The sequence below is a fragment of the Leptopilina boulardi genome, unplaced genomic scaffold (assembly GCF_019393585.1).
Source record: "Leptopilina boulardi isolate dan_hultmark-lab unplaced genomic scaffold, ZJU_Lbou_2.1 LbouV2_155, whole genome shotgun sequence".
Classification (NCBI taxonomy): Eukaryota; Metazoa; Arthropoda; class Insecta; order Hymenoptera; family Figitidae; genus Leptopilina; species Leptopilina boulardi.
In genome coordinates this window covers 625,833-648,293 of record NW_026137702.1, presented here as the reverse complement: position 1 = coordinate 648,293, position 22,461 = coordinate 625,833, and the positions used below count along the sequence as shown (strand labels likewise).

Genomic DNA, 22,461 nt, shown 5'->3' with positions numbered 1-22,461 from the left:
ATTCATACTTATTATAATTTAGGATACATTACGTTTGGAGTATCTATAAAGGTTATTAGTTATTTTAGAAAAGTAAAATTTACAGTTCTATTTATTATATTCATTTTTTGTTCGGATATGTGTAGATGTATCATATCCGGCTATTTAAATTATTTAATCATAAATAAATAGTAATCGACCAAGGTTACATTTGTAAAATGACACTTGAACTCTTTAATGGTAATTACCAAATTTCTACATCGAGGAATTTTTTGACAAATAATTATTAGATCGAAAATAAATAATTTATTGTTTTTTTAATTACCAAATGGTGCCTCGGTAGTAAGGAGGCTTGCCAAATCACCGCCGTTTCTCCATGTCGGTAGTGCTATTGCTAAAAAGTAGATAAGCTTTTATTAACATCGGGAGTATAGTCCTTAAGGACCCAAGTATCCCAGTCGGCTTAGCCGACCTAACGCAATTCTGTTTAATTAATTATGTTTGACGGAGAGGCGTCGTTGGGACAAACCGATGATGCGTGAACGAACTTAGGAAATACTCCTGTTGGTGTGTTTTCGGGGTAAAGATGACAAAAACTAACTGCTTCTCCATTCCATTGGGTACCCTTTTCTTGCATTCTAAACATCGTCTATCTTGTGGGAAAAAAGAAAACATCACAACGAATTCTATGTCGTAAGAGGCGTTATTCCATCCCCACAATAACTTGTAGTGGAAGTAGCGGAAAGGATAAGCCATGAACATCGATATTATAGTCCCTCATTGACACGGGTATCTCATTTGGTTCCTTATAAGGCATGGCGCAATGGTGTTTAATTAATTATTCGCCGTTGCTATCTTAGCTTAGGAATAGAGCGCCTGTAGCCTACTGCATGTCGTAAAAGTCAACTAAAAGATGCGCGTAGGATTGTATCATTCTGGCTAAGTACCGCTTTAATGGAGACGCACAGTTGGGGCAAACCAATGATGCATGAAGTCCCATTCCTATTTGGGTATTATTGGGTCCAAGATGACTGTAACTAATTGTTTCTCTATTTCATTGGGCATCCTCTTCTTGCACTCTAGACATCGTTTATCTTATGGGGAAAAAAATGAAGTCACCGCAAAGGATTTTTTGTCGTAAGAGGCGTTTTTCCATCCCGGCAGTACGGCATGGTATAGTTTAAGTTTTCTTTGATATTATCATTAAAGAGCTGACGGCTCCAAGACAAATTAAAATACTCTTGTCTTCCTTAGAGCCAGTGACAGTTTTATTATCCTGTACGACTATCCTATGGTGATGCTAGTTATCATCCAGATAAATAAACCTTCGGGAACAATCTCGAAGTTTTCGTAAATCTCTTAGAGAATAGTAGAGAACTTGATCAGGTTGTTGTAAATCTGCAGAAGGTCAAAATTCCATTATTTCTCGTGAAAACGATTCTAATAACCACCACTGTAATGAATCTTTGATTTGAATAACCCAAAGTTAGCATGAAATGTCTTGTCGATAAAGTCTCCAGAACCAACTAAGTAATTCCGACGCCAATCCGCGAATCCACTTTAAAACCATTTTTAAATACTAAAAATTATCTAGTATCAATTATATATTCGCCATAATGCAAAGGTAAATTTTTTAAAAATAATCTTTCAGGAAAAACTAAATTTTGCGGTAAGTCGATTTTTCTATAACTACAATTTAATTTCTTCATGACAAAAACTACAAATCCGAAAGTTACAGAAAAATCGTCTTAAAGTCAAATCATATGTACTACTTGCGGGGTTCTTTGAAATAATTACGATATTCCGATTCAAACTATTGAAAACCTTTTGTTGTGCTGAAAAATATTGAAATACTCTTTGTATATTACTGCTTGTCATTTATTTTGTACCATATGCATAAAATGCATTTGCAGAACCCACGGGTAATGTGGCTCCACGTATTGCTGGAGATCGGTATCAAGGGAAATTAGAGACTGTTTCACTGACAAAGATAGTAGCTTTGGATTGTGAGATTCAAGGGTCACCTGTTCCATTTACAAGGTACGTTGCATAATTTGTGTAAACAGGACAATCACTAGCGTTTAATATAAAAAATATTTGAATTACTTAAAAAATTATCAATGATCTCACTTAGCATTTGATTCTCAAAAATGTTCCAATATTTATAAGCTTATGGATATGGATCACTAGATTGAAATTCTTTTCATCGTGACTCTATTGTAAGCTTTTGAGTAGGCAGACATTTTCGAGCCCTAAATTTTAATTTCGATCATAAATCACTTTTTAAGTGAATATATTAAACAGATTGTCTGGAATTGATAAATGGAAATCAGATAATTGTATAGTATAAATTTAGCTATAGAAATATAAAATCCACAAAATAACCCAAATAATTCCCTCCAGGAAAATCTATCGTTAAGACCGAGAAACCACAGAAATTCGTTTTCATTTTCTGTATCCCCCAGAATACTCACCGCGAACCCCTATGATTCCCTAAATCTCACCCATTCTCTCACTCAACGCCTAACATTTGCAGAAGCAAAGATAATCGTTAAGAGCATTAAAAACAAACACCAATATGTCTGATTTAACCAAACTTTTTTGTATGTCAAATGACTTAAGTCATTTGAACATATATTTGCAAAAGTACAATTCTATAAATATTATTTGTATAAACAATTTATTTTTCTAATACGTGATTACTTTAGCCTTTCTAATTTATAAGGTTTTTACATATAGTGTTCAAATATTTAGAAATTTTATGACATATTCTCCCTTTTAGAGCCAGTGGGCTTAAGTCCTCCTCGCTTGCCATCTAGATCTAAATTCGATGGAATGGTGCAGGAACAAGGAGATACATTAACGTTATTAGCGGAAGCGCAGGCCATGCCACCTCCTTTTCACAGGTGAGGGACTGCCGCTACCTCAAATTCGCTGTATTTAACATTTAAGTGTTAATTACACATATCGACAAAATTTTGAACCAAAGTTAAACTTTACTTTCTCGAAAATTTTTGATATACACTAAATTCAAATCTTATATCACAATTGCTTTTGAACGTACATAAGGTTTTTAAAATATTGTAACCTAAAAGTACACTTACATTTTTAAATTAGAATTTTTCAAAAACTCGATGTCTAAAAGCAATTCTAAGTTCAGATATAAATTCAGTGAGTTAAAAATTTTTGTGTAAGTATAGTTTGACTTTTGGTAAAAAAGTTTAGCAGATTTTGTCGGCCTGTGTTATTTTTTGCCTCTTATGCTTTTCAAAAAAGATAGAGAAATATAACAACTATTTCATCAAGGGAGTTCGTAAATATTCCCAAAATAACTTATTAATTCCGAAAATAATATTTATTAAACTCTAAGTTCAAACTTCGAATAGTGCCTAATGAAAATCCCCCAAAAACTATCTTATTTACATAATCGACTAACTAATCAGTAAAGTATCAACATAAATAAACTCCCATAATTTAAATAATCTTCCATTAATGATGATTAGTGCGAGAAAGTTTGAATTTTTGTTTGTTTCTGTCTCTCTTCTTCTTGATTAACAAAGTATATGAAATTGGTATCAATAGTATTGATATTGGTATTAATACAAAATAATAAACGAAAATTCATTGATCTTCCTCTGATCATTTATTAATTTACTTGCTTAACAAAAATGGAAGGAAATAAATGAAATTTATAAGCCCTCAAGTCTGAATCCGTTCTCTGGACGTATTATTGAAAACAATTCGAGTTAAACTAAGTGACGACACATAATACCATGTCACAATAGATAATACAAAAAGTCTGAAAATTTTTAAATATAAATCAGAAGCTACTGGGTTTAGTGAGTTTGTGACATTCTCCCCCGTCTCCTATAAATGTTACAATATATGTTAACATAAAATTTACCTATTAACTTCAAATTATCACATACCTTTAATTTCGATTAAGATCAAAAATGAATTTGCATGCAGTATATAGTTTGGTTTTATAGTAGAAAAATAACTCATTTTGTCAGAGATAAAACGTTACTACATCCTCCCATAAGAATATTTAATTTCTGAAAAATTGAAGAAATTCAATGAAGACAAGTAAAAGTAACATATTCTCAAGTTGAAACTGTTTTTTCTTCATTCATTATCATATTAAATAAAGTAAAGTCTTAAGTATAGTTTTTAACTAATTTCTTTTCTTTCTTTACTATAGCTATTTTCCTCTACTTGCATGTATTTTTTTGCATGCCTTTTAATTATATTGCACGTCAAAATTCATTGCTAATATTGGACATGAAATTACAGGTAAGCTATTTATATTATTATTCGTAATTATACAAACTTTAATCATATACATTATTTTCACAATTGTAAACATTTAAATTGTAATAAATTTTCAATATTTTTTAATTTTAAGTTAAATTTAAGTGAAATGATTGAATTTTATTTGATAAAAAGTAAAAAAAAATTATTTAGCGAGTGATTTTAATATTATTACTATTGTAATGATATGATTATTTAAGCCAAAGGATCCGTTTGCCGGATGGGAGGTAGAGTCCTAGTTGTTCAACTAATTCTTATATGTGTCATGAAGCGCCATCTATGTTAGTATTATTTTTTTTATTGCGTAAATTAGCGGAAAAATCGTGAATGTGCGAAATCGATCGGGAACCATAACTGTATTTAAATTTCGGTAATCACCGCATATTTGATAATCTCCATTTTTTTCCTTCTTTTATTAAAATTGGAGATGTCCACTTCGCGCTTGATGCTCTACATTTCCCTTCTTTAATCATCGACTGAAATTTCATTTTTGCCCAGCTTTTAAAGTATGTTTGCTTAAAGAAATCTGTCAATTTTGTTTGTTTTGTTATTTTAAAATTCTCAACTTTTTTTTCAAGATCATAGATTTTATGAAAGAGAGACTGATTAACATTTGTAGAAGATTCAAAAAGTCTAACGCTTTGAAAGCTGATTACTAGAGGTGTGCAAAAAGCTCGAATTTCGAGTTGAATCCGAGCTTGACTCGAGGTATCGAGTACTCGAGTGAATTTGAGTACTCGCATTAATTTTTCTTTCTGTTGACGTCTAGTTACTAAATCGCAACGCTCTCTACATTAATGTCCTGGACTTTTTCCTGTCTGTATAAATATATAGGTACCTGTAAGATTTCGAAATCGCGTTTATCAGAAGGTATTCCAAATAATTTGTCTTAGATGTTAAAGTTAGCTATCAAGGCAAATGAAAACTAGAGCGTGCACTCTGAGGTAATTGACTCCAGGAAAAATTAGAAGGGAGTCAATTGGGTTGAAGGATAAGGTATGTACCGAATACTCTTGCCTGTCGTGATCTAGGAACATCTAAATACTTAGGAAACATATTAAACCAAGAGGTAGCCTGCGTCAATGAGGTACTCGTCTCTACATCCTCTCGCAAAAGCGTCTAAATGGAAGTCACATAGACTGTACATCTAGGTTTTTGGATACGTCGTCATATTCGCATTCTCTTACAGAAGCACCTACAGAGAAGTCGCCAGGATGATGTTCTAGGTATTCGGAAGGTACTTTCACAATCTCTCGCAGATGCTCCTTTAGAAAGTTCGTGAAGACGAGGAACAAGGAAGTCAAGGAGGTTCTCTAGACACGGAGACACCCACAGTCAAGAATACCTTCCTTTGCTCTACCTGTATTCAATTAGAAGCACATCAAACGAATACAGTTAGCGAGGAGTGAGATTGCTTCCAGTTAGCCAGAGTAGTTCCTCTAGACGAGTCGGAAGGCGACTGAGGAAAAAGGTGCGATTCGCCAGGTATATCCTTCGCTAGCAGCAAGATGACAGAGAGTTGTAGGAAGCGGATAACAGGTGAATCCTTATAGATTTCGTGACAGACAATACTCTACACTTTTCGCAGGAAGAATGAACTACATTTTTATATAATACTTTACCCGGACTCTGGACCATTAATATTATTCAATGATTGGAAAAGGAATTTAGAAAATAAAAGGGAAATTGACTTAAAACAATAATTAATAAATAGAAGTAACAGTCTTCGTAGTAATAAGTAATGAAAGCAATTGAATTTCCAAAAAATGAGAAAAAAACGCTTTTAAATTTGAATTAAATGTTACAGAGTGTTGATGATAATTTCATAGGCTTGGATTGGATATACCCTAACCAAAACCAAATGAAATGCTTAACCAGATTAAACTGGTTTATTGTGGACTGTTTCCAGATTACGTGACAAAAGTTCTCAACGTAATATTGATTAAGATTTTTCACCATGCTAACTCAAGATTTTTACTGATGGATTGCTGATTTTGTACATACACATTTTGAATAATTAGAAACTATCTTTTGACGAATTGTTGCGGTCTGATTGGAGATTGTCTATATTTAAATTTCGGATAACTTCGGCATTATTTTGGAATCAGATTTTTAATTTGATTAAATCCTAAATGTTGTAGAGTTTTTATAGTTAAACAGCAAAAATGTAATATTCGCCAACTATACAATATTCCGAAGCTTGCAGGTTAACTATTAATAATCTCGAATACCCAAAATCTCTAATACTGTCTGAGTCTAATTATTTGTAATAAGATGTAAATTAAAACAGATTTTGTTAAAAAACGATTGTAAATTACAATAATGGTTGCCCAGATTATGACCTATTAATATTATTCAAATACAGGAAAAGGAATTCAGGAAAGATGATGGAAATTAATTAGTTACTAAAGCAATTGAAAGAATTTCCAAAATAGTATAGGAAAGGGCGCTCTAAAATTTCAATTAAATGTTACCGACTGTGAATGATGCAAAAAATATATTGTTTTTTAATTCTATTAAGATAAAATAAATCAAAATTAATCCCATCTAGTTATTATAAATAAAAGTAGTAAAGTTGATTTCAAATTCAGTTAAAATTAACAATCTATCAATCTATTTTGTAGTTTATGTTTAATTTCGTAAAATTATTATATTCTATTTCAATTTACATCTTATTATTGCGTTTTTAATATATAGTGCAACCGAACATTCTCTCATTTGATTCAAAACGACACACATAAGAACAAATGCATATGGTTGTGCAGTTGCCTCATTCATTAAAATAAGTGCGCTTATTTGAAATTCACTTTTAGAATGTATAACTTTGATAATGATTATTTGTTACAAATCAAAGAAAAGTACCTGTTGCTTGAAGTAAGTTACGTCTTACTTCTGCCATTTAGCGAATTATAGTCCGTGACGCACTGCCCATATATTGTATTCACATGCTTATAAACATTCTAAATATAATTTGATCAACTTTAAATAATTTTTAATTAAATTTGTCATATTTTTAAAATTGAAAAAATACCAGTGGATGATTTTCTCAACGTTACTATCTTTTTTCACATACCTATTTATTTTATTAATTTTGTAACGTAATAAATTAATTTAATTAATAATTAAGGCATTGATGACCGAAATTTTAGAATTTTTTTTTCAAAGAAAATAAAATACAACCACAGAAAATTAAAAGGCATTAAAATAAGCTGCAACGCTTATTATTTTAATCCAATTTTGTTTATTATAATTGGTATCTTAAATTATACAAAAAAATTTTGTTTTGAAAATTTTAAAGTAAATTTAAATAATTTTTTATCTGGGTCAAAGTTGACGCCTTGAAAAATGCGTGCATATACAATGCCAATGGTAGTTTCCTTTAATATTGTTTGAAACAAAAAAATCAATCAATTCAAATATATATAAGGAAAGAGAAGTAAAGTTGAGAATAAAAAGATCATTCATTTTTATTTTTTTCAATTTTAATTAATCAAGTTAATTCTAATTTTTTGGATTATTTTTGTTATAGATGGTACAAATTCATCGATGGAACATCTCGTCGGCAGCCTGTACAGTTAAATGAACGAGTCAGACAAGTCAGCGGTACTCTTATTATTCGAGAAGCCCGAGTCGAAGATTCAGGAAAATATTTATGTATTGTAAACAATTCAGTTGGTGGAGAAAGTGTTGAAACTGTTTTGACTGTTACTGCACCACTTTCTGCAGAAATTGAACCTACAGTACAAACAGTTGACTTTGGAAGACCCGCTACGTTTACATGTAATGTCAAAGGAAATCCTGTAAAGACTATTTCATGGTTAAAAGATGGAAAACCACTTGGACATGAAGAACAAACTCTTCGAATTGAGAGTGTTAAAAAAGAAGACAAGGGCATGTATCAGTGCTTCATAAGAAATGATCAAGAGAGTGCTCAAGCTACTGCAGAATTAAAACTGGGAGGAAGATGTAAGTGGAATTATTTCGGTTGATAGTTTTATTATTTAAATAATTGGATTAAATTAATGATTGAGAAAATTCAACGGACATAAATTTTTTAGAAATTAATTTAATTTGTTTTTGTAGTCGAACCACCTCAAATTCGACAAGCCTTTTCTGAAGAAACTCTTCAACCTGGACCTAGTGTTTTTCTGAAATGTGTGGCTAGTGGAAATCCAACTCCTGAAATAACATGGGAATTAGACGGAAAACGTTTATCTAATACAGACAGACTTCAAGTTGGACAATACGTTACAGTCAACGGTGATGTCGTGTCAAATTTGAATATTTCTAGTATACATACTAACGATGGAGGACTTTACAAATGTATTGCTGCATCTAAGGTATGTAATATATGTGACGCTCCACAGTGAAAAGGACCTTAAGTCCTTTCACTAAGACCTTAAGACACCCACTCCTGTTGGGGTGTTATCGGGTCCAAGATGAATGTTACTAACCGTTCCGCCATTTCATTGGGCACTCTATTGTATGAGTGTATGTGACCTACCAGACCATCGGTGGGTGGAGCTTAGCTCGGAGACGGAACCTCTACGAGGTCCCCGCTGGGTACTTTGATTCCCTTCTTCCGCTTAAGTTCTACTTGCACGGGCGAAGTGAATCAATGCTAACCGTCACCTCCTGGAAGGGCACCCGGTCTTCTTCGCCGTTTTGGTTCTTAAGGACCTTACAACAGCAATTTTTCCCTCCTCTTTTCCCATGGTGTATCGGTAGCGAGGCGGCTTGCCAAATCGCCGCCGTTTCAACATGTCGGTAGTTCTTTCGTTAGGGGGTAGATATGCTTATTTTAAGATCGGGAGTTATAGTCCTTAAGGACCCAGGCATCCCAGTCGGCCTTGAGTACGACGATAAGCGCAATTCTGTAACTACTGCCACCACGAATCTATACCCAACTCCTGGCTGAGATCCGAAAATCTCCGGGGCACCAGACGCGTCCCGTGGTATCATTAGACTCAAGTACGAGTACCTTTTTCCAGTGTCCGGGCAACCGGAGGTCATACCATCGTCAGGTCACCAATTATAAATACGATTACATGTACTAAATACATTACTTTCAGCCATCTCTTACGACACGCGTCAACTAACGGGCGCCCTATTCTGATGACATAGCCTTAAAGTTTAACGTGCGAGAATTCCCTGTACTGGAATACCCATACAGACCCCGTGGCCGTGAGTCTAGATATGCCCGGCAATATCGATGAACCTGATGTTCTTGTCCTTTACCGATTCCCAAAAGACTGGCGAAGGACTTTGCAGACCCTTGATTGGGGCTGGTACTTTTTCAATCCCTAACGGCTATCCTTACTGCTTCCCCAGTTGAGACCGGAACTCACACGTTGAGACCTAGAGATTGGAACAACTCCGATGGCACTAAAGAATCGTCCACTCCGATCAGACTCTAACCCAAGTGATGTATACTGTTAACCACTACCACCAAGAGTTCAACCCAGTGATCCGGATGAAGATTAATCTTTACGAGCCCCGGATTCCCTTGATATCTTTTATATTTTGGGATAAATGCTACAAACAATAACATAGCTTAGTAGTTTTACGTGCGAGATCTCCCTGTACAGGTATTCCTACACGAACCTAATGGTCGCGAGATACGTTCGGCCTACGTCGATAAATCTGATGTTCTGGTCATCTACCGATTCCCACAAGGCTGGTAAGGGCCTTTTAGACCCTCGGTTTGGGCCGGAACCTTTCCAATCCCTAATGGCTATGTAGGCCGCCTCCCGAATTATGACCGCAACTCATACGTCGAGACCTAGAGAGATTGGAGCGACTCCGATGGCGCAAAAGCACCCAAAGAATCAAAACATTTTAGATGGCAAGCAAGAGAAAAGAGTATTTAATGTATCCTTTAACTTTAGGTTGGTGCGGCAGAACATTCTGCACGTTTGAATGTGTACGGATTGCCTTTCATTCGACACATGGATAAGAAAGCTATCGTCGCTGGTGAAACTCTTCGTGTAACATGTCCAGTTGCTGGTTATCCGATAGAGAGCATAGTCTGGGAGCGTGATACAAGGGTTCTTCCAATCAACAGAAAGCAAAAAGTATTCCCCAACGGAACATTAATCATTGAAAATGTTGAACGACAAAGTGATCAGGCAACGTATACGTGCGTCGCTCGTAATGCTCAAGGATACAGTGCAAGAGGAATGCTAGAAGTACAAGTAATGGGTAAGTTTCGCAAATAATTTTAATTTTTTAAATATACTTTAAATTTTATTATAATCAGTTCGACATGTACCGGTAATTGAGTAAATTTCATTATTTTACTGTCGTCAGTTAATGACATAAATCAAATTTCAAATATTTATTTAAAACTATTTGTGTAATGATATCACAATTATAATTTTATTAACAATTTCAAATGATTGAACTCTACTTTTAATAAACGTCCTTCTTCTATCATTCTGTTTCTGACTTCTTGTGGGTAAAATCTGTTTGTATTGTCCAATTATAATTTTAAAAAAATGTATAGTTTATTTTGTGAAATCATTTAAACTTGTTAATAAAATATTTATTCTGAACTCTCAATAAATATTTTAAAATAAATATTGGTAAATTTGAATACTTGATTCTAATTTAATAATTGGAAATTTTTGTTATGGCATTTGGTCATAAATGAAAAGTTATATATTTTTTGTGTCAGAAATTTATATTTTCTCTCTAAATTTCTTGTTTCTAATCTGCAGAAAACGTTTGAAGGAAATATTTTATATTATTGGTCTTAAATTCAGATCAATTTTTAAAAACTGGAATTAGTATTTGTAACACTGACCTTCATTTTTTAATTTGAAAAAATTTTTTTACTTTAAAAAAATAATATTTTTTTTCTGAAATTTAGACTAATGTATTTAGAATAAGATTAATATATGATTTATTTTCAGGTTGATTTAAATAATTGTAAGTTATTAAATTTTCATTAGGTTTTTTGGAGTCGACAAAATTAAATTTATTTCGACAATTTAATAATATTTAGACTAGAAAGGATGGGAAATGTATTTTCATGGAGATTCCTTTCGAAAATTACGTTGTTTAAACCTTTTGACAATCGTAATCTTTCAATTTAATAATTTGTCAGATATGAATTAATAGTGGAAAACATTTTTGCTATAATTATAATCAATTTTTAAAAATTGACCTTTTGATCTTCATCGTATTTATGAGTCTTGAATCAAAGATATTAACTATAAAAGATAATATATATTTAATTTTTTAAATATTCCAAGTTACATTCTTGTTGGATTTTATTCGAATTAGTTGGAGGCATATTTAATTATTGATTAGAGTTGTTTTATTCTTTGCATTGATCACTTTTGGTGATTAACTTTTTCTATTAGTATATTTTCAAGTTGGTATGGCGGTACTGACGAAGAGACTTTTGAAGATCGTCTTCTGAGTTTTTTTGTGAATTAACTCGAATAAATGAACAATGATTATATAAAAATTAATTAATATTGAGAATTAAAGTAATGATAAAATTATGCTTCTCTAGATGTATTCCTATAGTTAAATAGTTTATAAGGTAAAATACAGATTGAATTTTATTAATATTTAATAACAATAAATTGATAAATTGATTTACAAGCAAAAAGTGAATAGACTATTGGAAAGAGTAAGAACAATTCATTATTATGCATTAACTCAAAACGTTATAAACTGTATAGGTTTATATTTACCTTTTACAAAAGAATTTAGTATAAACTGAGAATTCAGAACTTGGAAACTTAAAAACTACTGACTTTTTTTATTAGATTCTTTAGTTTTTATATTGCTATCCCTTCTTAAATTTTTAAGTCGGGTGCAAAATTGGGGATGAATATTTTTTTAGAGTTGAAAGTTAGAAAATATTAATGATTGGATTTTATTGTAAGACAAAATAGGAAAACTTATCTAAAGAAAGATGTCATTGAGTTCTTCAGACTCAGCCCTTGCACTTTTATACATTAAATATTAAGATATCTAATAATTAAACAAACAATATAAGAATTGTTGTGAATAGAAAGGGGATACAAATTAAGAAAGTATTTCTGATACTGAATCCCTTGATATTCTGATAATAATTAATAATTTCCAATGGAATTGGAAAATTCGATTTTGACGGAGATTATTTTCGGAATCTCCAGGGAACATTCTTAGGTCTTTCTACAAGTCAAAATAGAAATGATTAAGAAAAAAATTAATTAAATATGATCTTAAGAATCAATACCGTTACGAAGAATTTGTTTCGCAGTTTCTTAAAGTGTATTCACTTTTGCTACCCTATAATAAATTGTTATTAAATCTTTATAGAATGCAATATATTATGTTTTATCACTTCTTATAACTTTAGCTGTTTGCTTAAAAACTGAAATTAAGCTAGTAAAAGTGAATTAAATCGTTCATTTTATTCAATTTAAAAATACGAAGAGAGAATGCAGTTAATATTTATTGCTTTCTTCAGTGCTTCCTATAATTGAAAAATTCGCATTCACAAAAGTACCAATGAACGCTGGTGAATTTGCGAATCTACAGTGTGCAGTAACGTCCGGAGATTTACCATTGAAGATACATTGGAATTATCCCGGACAAGAGATGGGTGGTGCTTCAGGTGTACTTGCAAGGAAGGTAGCTGACCGTATTAGTATGCTTATGATTCCTGTTATTGAAGCAAGACACGCTGGCGAATACATTTGTACTGCTCAAAATGCAGCGGGAAAATCTTTTGAATCAACGTTGCTCACTGTCAATGGTTTGCAGTTTTCATCTACTGCATTTTTCTAATGACAGTTTTCTGTTTCACTAATGCTCATTAATTGCGTGAATTTTCGAAAAACTTATTTCATATTTTCGTTTATTACTATGATTTATCATGATGATCATCCTTCTGCACGTAATTATTTTTATGTCTTTCTCGTATATTGTAGTTCGTTATTATGTTATTTTAAAAAATAACTTCCAATCCTTAAAATCATGTTTGATCCTTTATCCATAATATTTAAAAAAAACGAATATTAATTTTTTTTAAAGATTCTTGAAAAGTAGTTATCAAATAATGAGTAATTAAAGTTTCATCAGTCGACGATATCTTTTTTCTGTTTCCACATAGTTTTTTTTTAGAATCTTTGTTTTCATAGTTGGTCCACAGCAATTACCAATAGCTTTTTAATACCGAAATTGCAAATGAGGGAGATTCTATCAGTGGCTTGTTTGGTTTCAAAAGGCAATATGTCTATGGAACTCTCTTGGGATTTTTATTAAATAGGTTAATATTCTTGCTCTGTGTTTTTTTTTTAAGGTAGTTTGATGAAACTTTCAATGTATTTGTAAAGCAGAAAAGAAGGTAATGAAATGAAAACTACAATTCACCGCCATACCATATTTAGAGGAATATTATTTTTAATGACTACTTAATTAATTATCTTTGGGTAACTTTGACTTATTTCAAATTGATGAGAATATTTTTGTTGGCATATATATCTGTTATATATTATTGATTTCTATTTTTCATTGAAAGTTGCGCCACAGATTGCGCCTTTCATTATTAGTGATAAGCCAGCAAATTGGGGTGATACAGTTACGGCAACTTGCACCTTGATGAAGGGAGATCAACCTGTTGAATTTGAATGGTTTTTAAATGGACAGCCAATAATTGAAGACTATTCTGATATATCTATAGTGACAAATAAACGTGTCAGTTTATTGACAATTGACAATGTAAAAGCGAGTCACGCCGGAGAATATACTTGCAGTTCTAGTAATTCTGCTGGTGGAATAAGTTATTCCGCTTCATTAGCCGTGAATGGTACTAAAAAAAAAATGTGTTAATTTTGCCTCTTATATTAATTTCTTCACCCAAAAATATCCTAAACTCTGTTTCTTACAAGAGATCCTGATTTTTTTTCAAAAATTCTTAATGATTTGTTATTTAAAATTATTATTTTATCCGCGAATTTTTCTGTAAATTTTTTTTTGTTTTTTTGAAGTTGCTCCACAGATAGGTCCATTTGTTATAAGTAATGGACCGGCAAATTGGGGTGATACTATATCAGCAGCTTGTTCTATAATCAAAGGTGATTTACCTGTGGATGTAATTTGGCTCTTTAATGGAAAAGATATTCGTTTGCAAAATCCAGATGTAGAAATAAGTGCGATAACAAAACATATGAGTGCGATCAGTATAGAATCAATTACTGCCAGACATGCAGGAGAATATACTTGCGTGGCAGTAAATAGAGCCGGAAACGTCAGTCATTCGGCAGTTTTGACAGTGAATGGTATCAAAATTGCTTTCTATTTCGTGCACGCTAATTTGACGTATCACTTTACGCTTCTTTTCCAAATAACCCTGTGTTCTAATTGAATATTGTTGTCATTAATATATTTGCACTGTAACAATTATGCAAAAGTTAAAGGGGAAGGCAAACATATAAGCTAGTGCTCATATTTATTTTTTATTCCAGAATGTCCTTTTCCGAATAATCCTCTTTTCTACAGAAAAATCGTATCAGAATTTCTTCTATTTTAAAAGTTTGTAAAATTGCTATAGCTATTTATATCATTATCGATAAGACTTACATTAAGAGCTAGGACTCAAGATTCAGGATTTAATTTCTTCAATTAAAAAATTTTATTAATTTATTGATGATTTAGATCAAGTGTTAGAACAAAGGATTCAGTAATTAGATTATTTATATAAAAATGGTATTTAATTTGAATCGGGTCAGAAATTAATTTATTTACTATTAGAAATGAAGGCAGTAAACAGACAATGTGCGGAGTAAACTTAAGTTGTTTACAGTTTTTCAATACTGAAAAGTTAAATTGCTTGGGAATATTTAAGAGAGTCTTTTCTATTTCTCATCAAATGATTTTAGTCGCACCTCAAATAACTCCATTTTCTATTGGGGATGGACCAGCAAATTGGGGAGATCAAACGTCAGTGATTTGCAGTGTTATAAAAGGTGATCGTCCAATAGAAATCACTTGGAGTTTAAACGGGAAAGAGATAACTCTTGAAAGTCATCCCGATATTTCAATATCAAGAACAGGACCGATGATTTCACTTCTCAGCATTGATTCCGTAACTGCACGTCACGCAGGAGAATATTCATGCATGGCCAGTAATTTGGTTGGTTTCGTTAGTCGATCAGCTGAATTGACGGTTAATGGTACACATATAGATTAATTTTTATCCAAGAGTTAAATTCCACATCCTCTCTAAATCATTTACGTAAATTCCCATATCTCCTCATGGCGGAATTAATTAATTTTTTATCGACTTAGCTACGGGATTAAAATTTAGAACCGCTCTACATTCGTTGGCTCCAGAACGGATATCAAGTGATAGTTTAGTAATAATCTAAAATAATATTAATCTTTGCTTACAATATTTTTGTATAACTTACAGCAATTTTTTTTTTATCTATAGACGAAATTATTACCGTAAATATTTTCAATTACTTGTACTTTACTAATTGTTAGTTGCACCACAAATTTCACCATTTACATTTGGAGAAGACCCGGTTAATGCAGGTGAGATAGCATCTGTTCAGTGTGCAGTTTTAAAAGGAGATTTACCTTTAGAGGTATCCTGGATGTTTAATGGTCATCAGATACAATCTGATCAACGTGATATAATTATAATTGATAACGGAAAACGTCATAAACAATTAACAATTGATGCTGTTGCTGCAAGACATGCTGGAGAATACACATGTATTGCATCAAACATTGCAGGATCAATCTCGCGAACGGCTATACTTGATATTAATGGTATAATTGACAATTAATTTAATTAATATTTCCTTGAACCTCATTCCTTCACTGAGATGAGACTTCAAAATATTTAAAAATTCAAAATTTAATTAAATCTTTTTTTGATAGCTTTGGACCGTAAATTGTTGCTATTGATGAGGTTTAGAAAGAGTGCAAAGATTTGAATTTGTCTTATATTCGGTAATGAATTTAAATAACTTAGGAATCGAATAATTGCCTTTTTGTTCTATTTGTGAGTTGTGAATATTTTTATTGTATTTTCTTACTCATTCGAATAGTTTATTTATTATTTTACAATTAGACAAAGTTTGCACAATTTACAGGATAAAAATGTACTGTATTGAAAACCCAAATCTTTAGAAAAATCATCAATATGGTTATTTAGAAATTTTCTAATAATGTGATAATCATAAAGTCTTTTTACTGATATTCTCTATTTATTTTATATGAGAAGATGTTTAAACTAAAATCTGAGTTAGAAAAACGTTTAAAATTATTTTCTTTTTTATATAGTTGCACCTCAAATTTCACCGTTTAGTTTTGGAGAAGAGCCAGTTAATGCAGGTGAGATAGCATCGGTTCAATGTGCTGTTTTAAAAGGAGACTTACCTTTAGAAATAACTTGGATGTTTGATAGTCATCCCATACAATCTGGACAAAGTGATATTATTATTGATAATGAAAAGCGCCGTAACCAGTTGACTATTGAAGCTGTTTCTGCAAGACATGCGGGAGAATATACCTGCGTTGTGTCTAATATTGCAGGATCGGTTTCGCGAACGGCTACTCTTGATATTAATGGTACTTTATAGACAACGTTATTATAACGTTAAGATATTATTTAATTCTTTCCTTAAACATCAATCCCAAAGTTGAGATAAAACTCCAGTGAACGTCGCGCAACGTTACTATATAGGTTACTACAAATAAATGGATTTATTAACGAAAATTATAATAAAGAAATAGAATACACAAAAAGTGTGTAACGCGATTATTAAATAAAGACTTTCTTGAAAAAGTGGCTTCTCGAATAGAAGATCCAGTATCAACTGGCTAATTGGGCCTTTAGGCGAAACACACGCGCTATTCATTTACGCGGAAAAACTGATCAAATTAAATTAACAGAAGTCAATAATATAATTAACTTATGTTGTCATAACAAACTAAGATGTTTTCTTACCTTAGACCGATCACTGATGTTAGAACCGCTTAACTGCTGACGATAACATTTGAGCATATCATCTTTTCTTCATTACTTTTTAGTAAATCTTCTAAAAAAAATTACTAAATTCATCTACCAAAAGTGCTATCTTTAAAAATGTTATCTGTTTAGGCTGCTTCTGAAAAAACATGCTGAAGTAATTGTGGTTAATTTATCGTGTCTTTCAAATGTCATCTTTTCCAATTCCAATTTTTCGTTTTCCTTGGTTTTTGAAATTGACTTATGTATTTGTATTCAGAAAATATTTTTTAGTATTTCTCTTCAGAAGTGCAAATTAAAAATTCAAGCGGTTTTGGAAAATGCAAGTACACCTAGTTAGAAGACATTTATGAACCCGAAAAGAAAATTATTTATTAGTACTAAAAATGTATTTCAAATCTAACAATGAAAGGCTTTTATTATTTTTTTTAATATTTAACGATTAGAAATCGTTGATACTATGCGTAAATTATATTTTCTTTAGTTGCACCTCAAATTTCACCATTCACTTTTGGTGAAGAACCGGTTAATGCAGGAGAAATGGCATCAGCTCAATGTGCCGTAAAAGGGGATTTACCATTAGAAGTATCGTGGATGTTTGATGGTCATCCGATAAATTCTGATCAAACTGATATAAATATAGTTGATAATGGAAAACGTCATAAACTATTATCTATTGAGGCTGTTTCTGCAAGACATGCTGGAGAATACACATGTATTGCGTCAAATCTTGCAGGATCAGTCTCTAGAACGGCTACACTAGACATTAATGGTATTTTTAACTTACTATTTCAATACTTTTTCCTTGAACCTCAATCCTTAATTGAGATATGACTTCAATAATGCGGTTTTGATTTTTGCTAATGTATTATCATGGAAATTCAAGAATGGACTTTTTATTTTTGGAATATAAGTTCGGTATTTATAAAATTTCTAAATGATGGTTTCTTTTAAATCTGAATTACATTTTCCTTAAATAATTTTTTATTAATCGCTTTTTCATAGTTGCACCTCAAATATCAGCATTTACTTTTGGAGAAGAACCGATTAATGCCGGTGAGATAGTATCTGTTCAATGTGCCATTCAATCTAAAAATAAAAATATTACTTTTTTTGTTATTATTATTACGTTATTAGTCTATTTTAAATATTTATTATGAAATTCTAGAAGTTCTTGTTGCCCAAAAGAAACCCCCTAGGTTGGTCCATGATATTTCAATTCTGAATGACTTATTATTTGTAAAAAAAAATAAGATTCTAATGTTAAACCCTAGAACACCTAACATAACTGGATCATTCTCAAATACCTAAGTATATAATTTTTTCTTATATGGATCTAAAGCACACGCCCCTTTAAATACCTGAACCTAATTAATAAGATGCAATAATAAAAAGCACTTAGTAAAGTCATGGGGATTTAATTACAAAATTATTATTAACCCAAGTATTAGACGTTGTAGGGTTTAATAGTAAAAATATCTTATTAATACATATTTCTAATATTTTTATCATTGCACACATGTTACATCTAGAAGAATATATATTACATTTATAAGAACATTAAACTTTTTCTTAGTTGCACCTCAAATTGCAACTTTTAGTTTTGGAGAAGAGCCGGCTAATGCAGGTGAGATGGCATCAGTTACATGTGCCGTTATAAAGGGAGATTTACCTTTAGAAGTATCTTGGATGTTTAATGATCATCCTATAGAATCTAATCAAAATGATATTATAATTGATAATGGAAAACGTCGTAAACAATTGACTATTGAATCTGTTGCTGCAAGACATGCAGGAGAATATACCTGCGTTGCGTCAAATATAGCAGGATCAGTTTCCCGAACTGCTATTCTTGATATTAACGGTACATTAGAGATAACTTCATCTTAACGTTAATATATGTATATATTATGTAATTCTTTCCTTAAACCTTAATCCTGAGTGGAGATACGACTTCATTAGTTTAAATTAAAATTCATTAGATATTAAATTGTTTTTACAAAATCTAGAAATGCCGGATCATCGGATGAGGCATTCTTTTTGACTAATACCTTAGCACACACTGTTTTCATAACAACATTTAGGAGTATATCCTTAACAAAATTTACCTTGGCTTGGTTATCAAAAACCAATACCAATACCATTACAACCAACCATCAAGTTGTAGTTATCATAATCATATTAAAATGTGGCCTTTTTCTTAGTTGTACCTCAAATTGCACCGTTTACTTTTGGTGAGGAACCGGTTAATGCAGGTGAAATGGTATCGGTACAATGTGCCGTTGTCAAAGGTGATTTACCATTAGAAGTATCTTGGATGTTTGATGGCCGCCTTATTATATCTGATCAGACTGATATTATAATTGTTAATGGAAATCGTCATAAACAGTTGACAATTGAGTCTGTTTCTGCAAGACATGCGGGTGAATACACCTGTGTTGCATCAAACTTTGCAGGAGCAGTCTCACGATCGGCTATACTTGATATTAATGGTATTTTACAGATAATTTTACTACATATTTTTTCAATTCTTTCCTTGAACCACAATCCTTAGTTGAGATATGACTTCAATTAGCTTAATATAAATTTTTTTTTAATTTTTCGGATCGTTATTCTAACTTATGTGTTTGATATTAAACATTAGTTGAAATAATTACAATAATTATAAAAGTACGTACGCGTGAAAAGATAGTACTTTAATGCAGACTTTCAAATATAATTATTGTGTCATAGTGATAGGAAATTAGCGATGAGAAAATTTTTTTTTAGTATCTTATAGATTAGCTGATTAGGATCTTACATACTTTTTATATTTTATATTATATACTTTCATAGAAAGGTGGAGAAATTAACAGAAAATTACCAAAAAGTGACACAGTTAAAACCGCGCAAACAAATGCTGGCATCACTTAAGTATTTGATCACCAAATTGTTTGCTATTTTATAACAGATTAAACATAATGTTTTTAATGAAATGAAAAATGGAGATTAGAAATTTTTATTGGTGTATTGGTCTTTTCCCGATAGTTGCACCTCAAATTTCACCATTTACTTTTGGAGACGAGCCGGTTAATGCGGGTGAGATGGCATCAGTTACATGTGCTGTTGTAAAAGGAGATTTGCCTTTAGAAGTATCTTGGATGTTTAATGACCATCTCATAGAATCTTATCAAAGTGATATAATTATGATAGATCATGGAAAGCGTCATAAACAGTTAACTATTGAGGCTGTTTCTGCAAGACATGCTGGAGAATACACATGTGTTGCATCAAACATTGCAGGATCAGTCTCCAAAACAGCTGCTCTTGACATTAATGGTATTATTTAACGAACAAAAAAATGTTAGTGTAATTACTGTTTCCCTGAACCTAATTCCTCGAGATATGACTTCGTTAGAACATTTCAAAATTTTATTATTTTCATGAATCAGGAATTTAATATTTATGAAGAAACATTTAATATTTTGTCATCTTTTTGTAGAATTTACTGCAGTTATATTCTACCAAATTAAAATTAGGATTTTAGAAATGGAAGAATTTAAATATCTAATAATTTAAATCTTGTAAGTTTTTTTAAGTTCGGATTTAATTTGCATGTAAACGAACATTTTTTTTGTAGTTGCACCTCAAATTTCACCGTTTAGTTTTGGAGAAGAATCGGTTAATGCAGGTGAAATGGTATCTGTTCAATGTGCCATTGGAAAGGGGGATCTACCTTTAGAAGTAACTTGGATGTTTAATGATCATCTTATAGAGTCTAATCAAAATGATATTATAATCGATAATGGAAAACGTCGTAAGCAATTGACTATTGAATCTGTTGCTGCAAGACATGCGGGAGAATATACATGTGTTGCGTCAAATATGGCAGGATCGGTTTCTCGTACTGCTACACTTGATATTAATGGTACTTTAGAGATAACGTTATATAATATAAGTAATTTAACTCTTTCCTTAAACCTTAATCCTAAAATGAGATGTGACTTCATTAGTTGAATTTAAATGTTTCAAATTGTAGATGAAATTCTAAAGAAAATATTAAAGCATTCATTAATTCTCATAGATTAAATTCAATAATTCATTTTTATCTATATTTCGTATGAATAAATTAACTTTCATGAAATAGTAATGATAAATTAATGAATAAGTTGTTATACATTTTGCCCGGCGCTATTTGACTTTTGTCAACAATTAGATATTTTAAATAAAATTGATTTTTAACATGGACTTTAGTATTTTAACAGGAAGAAGGGAAAATTTACTTACAGAATACGTCGTCAACTCCTCTATAGAAATGATAAGGTACCTCTGCAACAGAAACACTTATATACAATTTTATAATAAAAAATTTAAAATTATCGATAGTCGACGCTCTCTACAATGGTTGATCCAAAAATGATTTTCCCATCAAACGTCCGTCCTGATGGTGAAAATCGTCGCGCACGCTCCATTGCCATAACAACATTCAGGGATCAACCATTAATAAAATTCTAATTTTAGTCGACTATAGCAAAAGTTTTGTTTAATATTTTTAAAATAATATTTTCTGTTACAAATTGTTTAAAACATTTTACCTTGCATACATTAAAGTTTATGCTTTTCCTGTTAGTTGCACCTCAAATTTCACTATTTTCCTTTGGAGAAGAGCCGGTAAATGCAGGTGAGATGGCATCGGTACAATGTGCCGTTGTAAAAGGTGATTTACCATTAGAAGTATCTTGGATGTTTGATGGCCATCCGATAGGATCTGATCAAAGTGATATAATTATAATTAATAATGGAAAGCGTCATAAGCAATTAACGATTGAGGCTGTTTCTGCCAGACATGCTGGAGAATACACATGTGTTGCATCAAACATTGCAGGCGCCGTTTCGCGAACGGCTGTTCTTGATATAAATGGTATTTCTTAATAGCTAGTGTGAATGTAATTATTATTCTCTCCCTGAACCTCAATCCTTAATTGAGATTGGACTTCAAAAAGCGAATTTTCAAAAATCTGGATTTAGTCATGCTTTTTAATTTTATAAAAATTATACTGTGCATAAATTTTAACAAATTTATATCTGAATTAATGTGAGTTCATTTAAACATTTTGCTTCTCTCGTATAATTTCTTATTTGTATAATTATTTTTTTATTATTTTCTGATATTTTAATTGGAGAAAGTGTCTGTGTCTGATAAATTA

General features: G+C 31.5%; 1 protein-coding gene across 50 annotated transcripts in view; it reads left to right on the top strand.

Annotated features, from left to right (window-relative positions):
• LOC127276916 (cell adhesion molecule Dscam2) overlaps positions 1-22,461 on the top strand; it is an 89,037-nt gene that overhangs the window by 31,905 nt on the left and 34,671 nt on the right. For 29 of the 50 annotated variants that reach the window (XM_051297652.1, XM_051297651.1, XM_051297658.1 and 26 more), the window contains exons 8-11: positions 7,820-8,256; positions 8,374-8,630; positions 10,179-10,491; positions 15,174-15,467. In XM_051297652.1, coding sequence (XP_051153609.1) covers positions 7,820-8,256; positions 8,374-8,630; positions 10,179-10,491; positions 15,174-15,467 — 1,301 coding nt within the window. Of the gene's footprint in view, positions 1-7,819; positions 8,257-8,373; positions 8,631-10,178; positions 10,492-14,282; positions 14,574-15,173; positions 15,468-15,780; positions 16,072-16,587; positions 16,876-18,851; positions 19,140-20,894; positions 21,183-22,461 lie in introns of all 50 variants that reach the window. The other 21 variants (XM_051297635.1, XM_051297665.1, XM_051297661.1 and 18 more) reach the window with 6 other exon arrangements.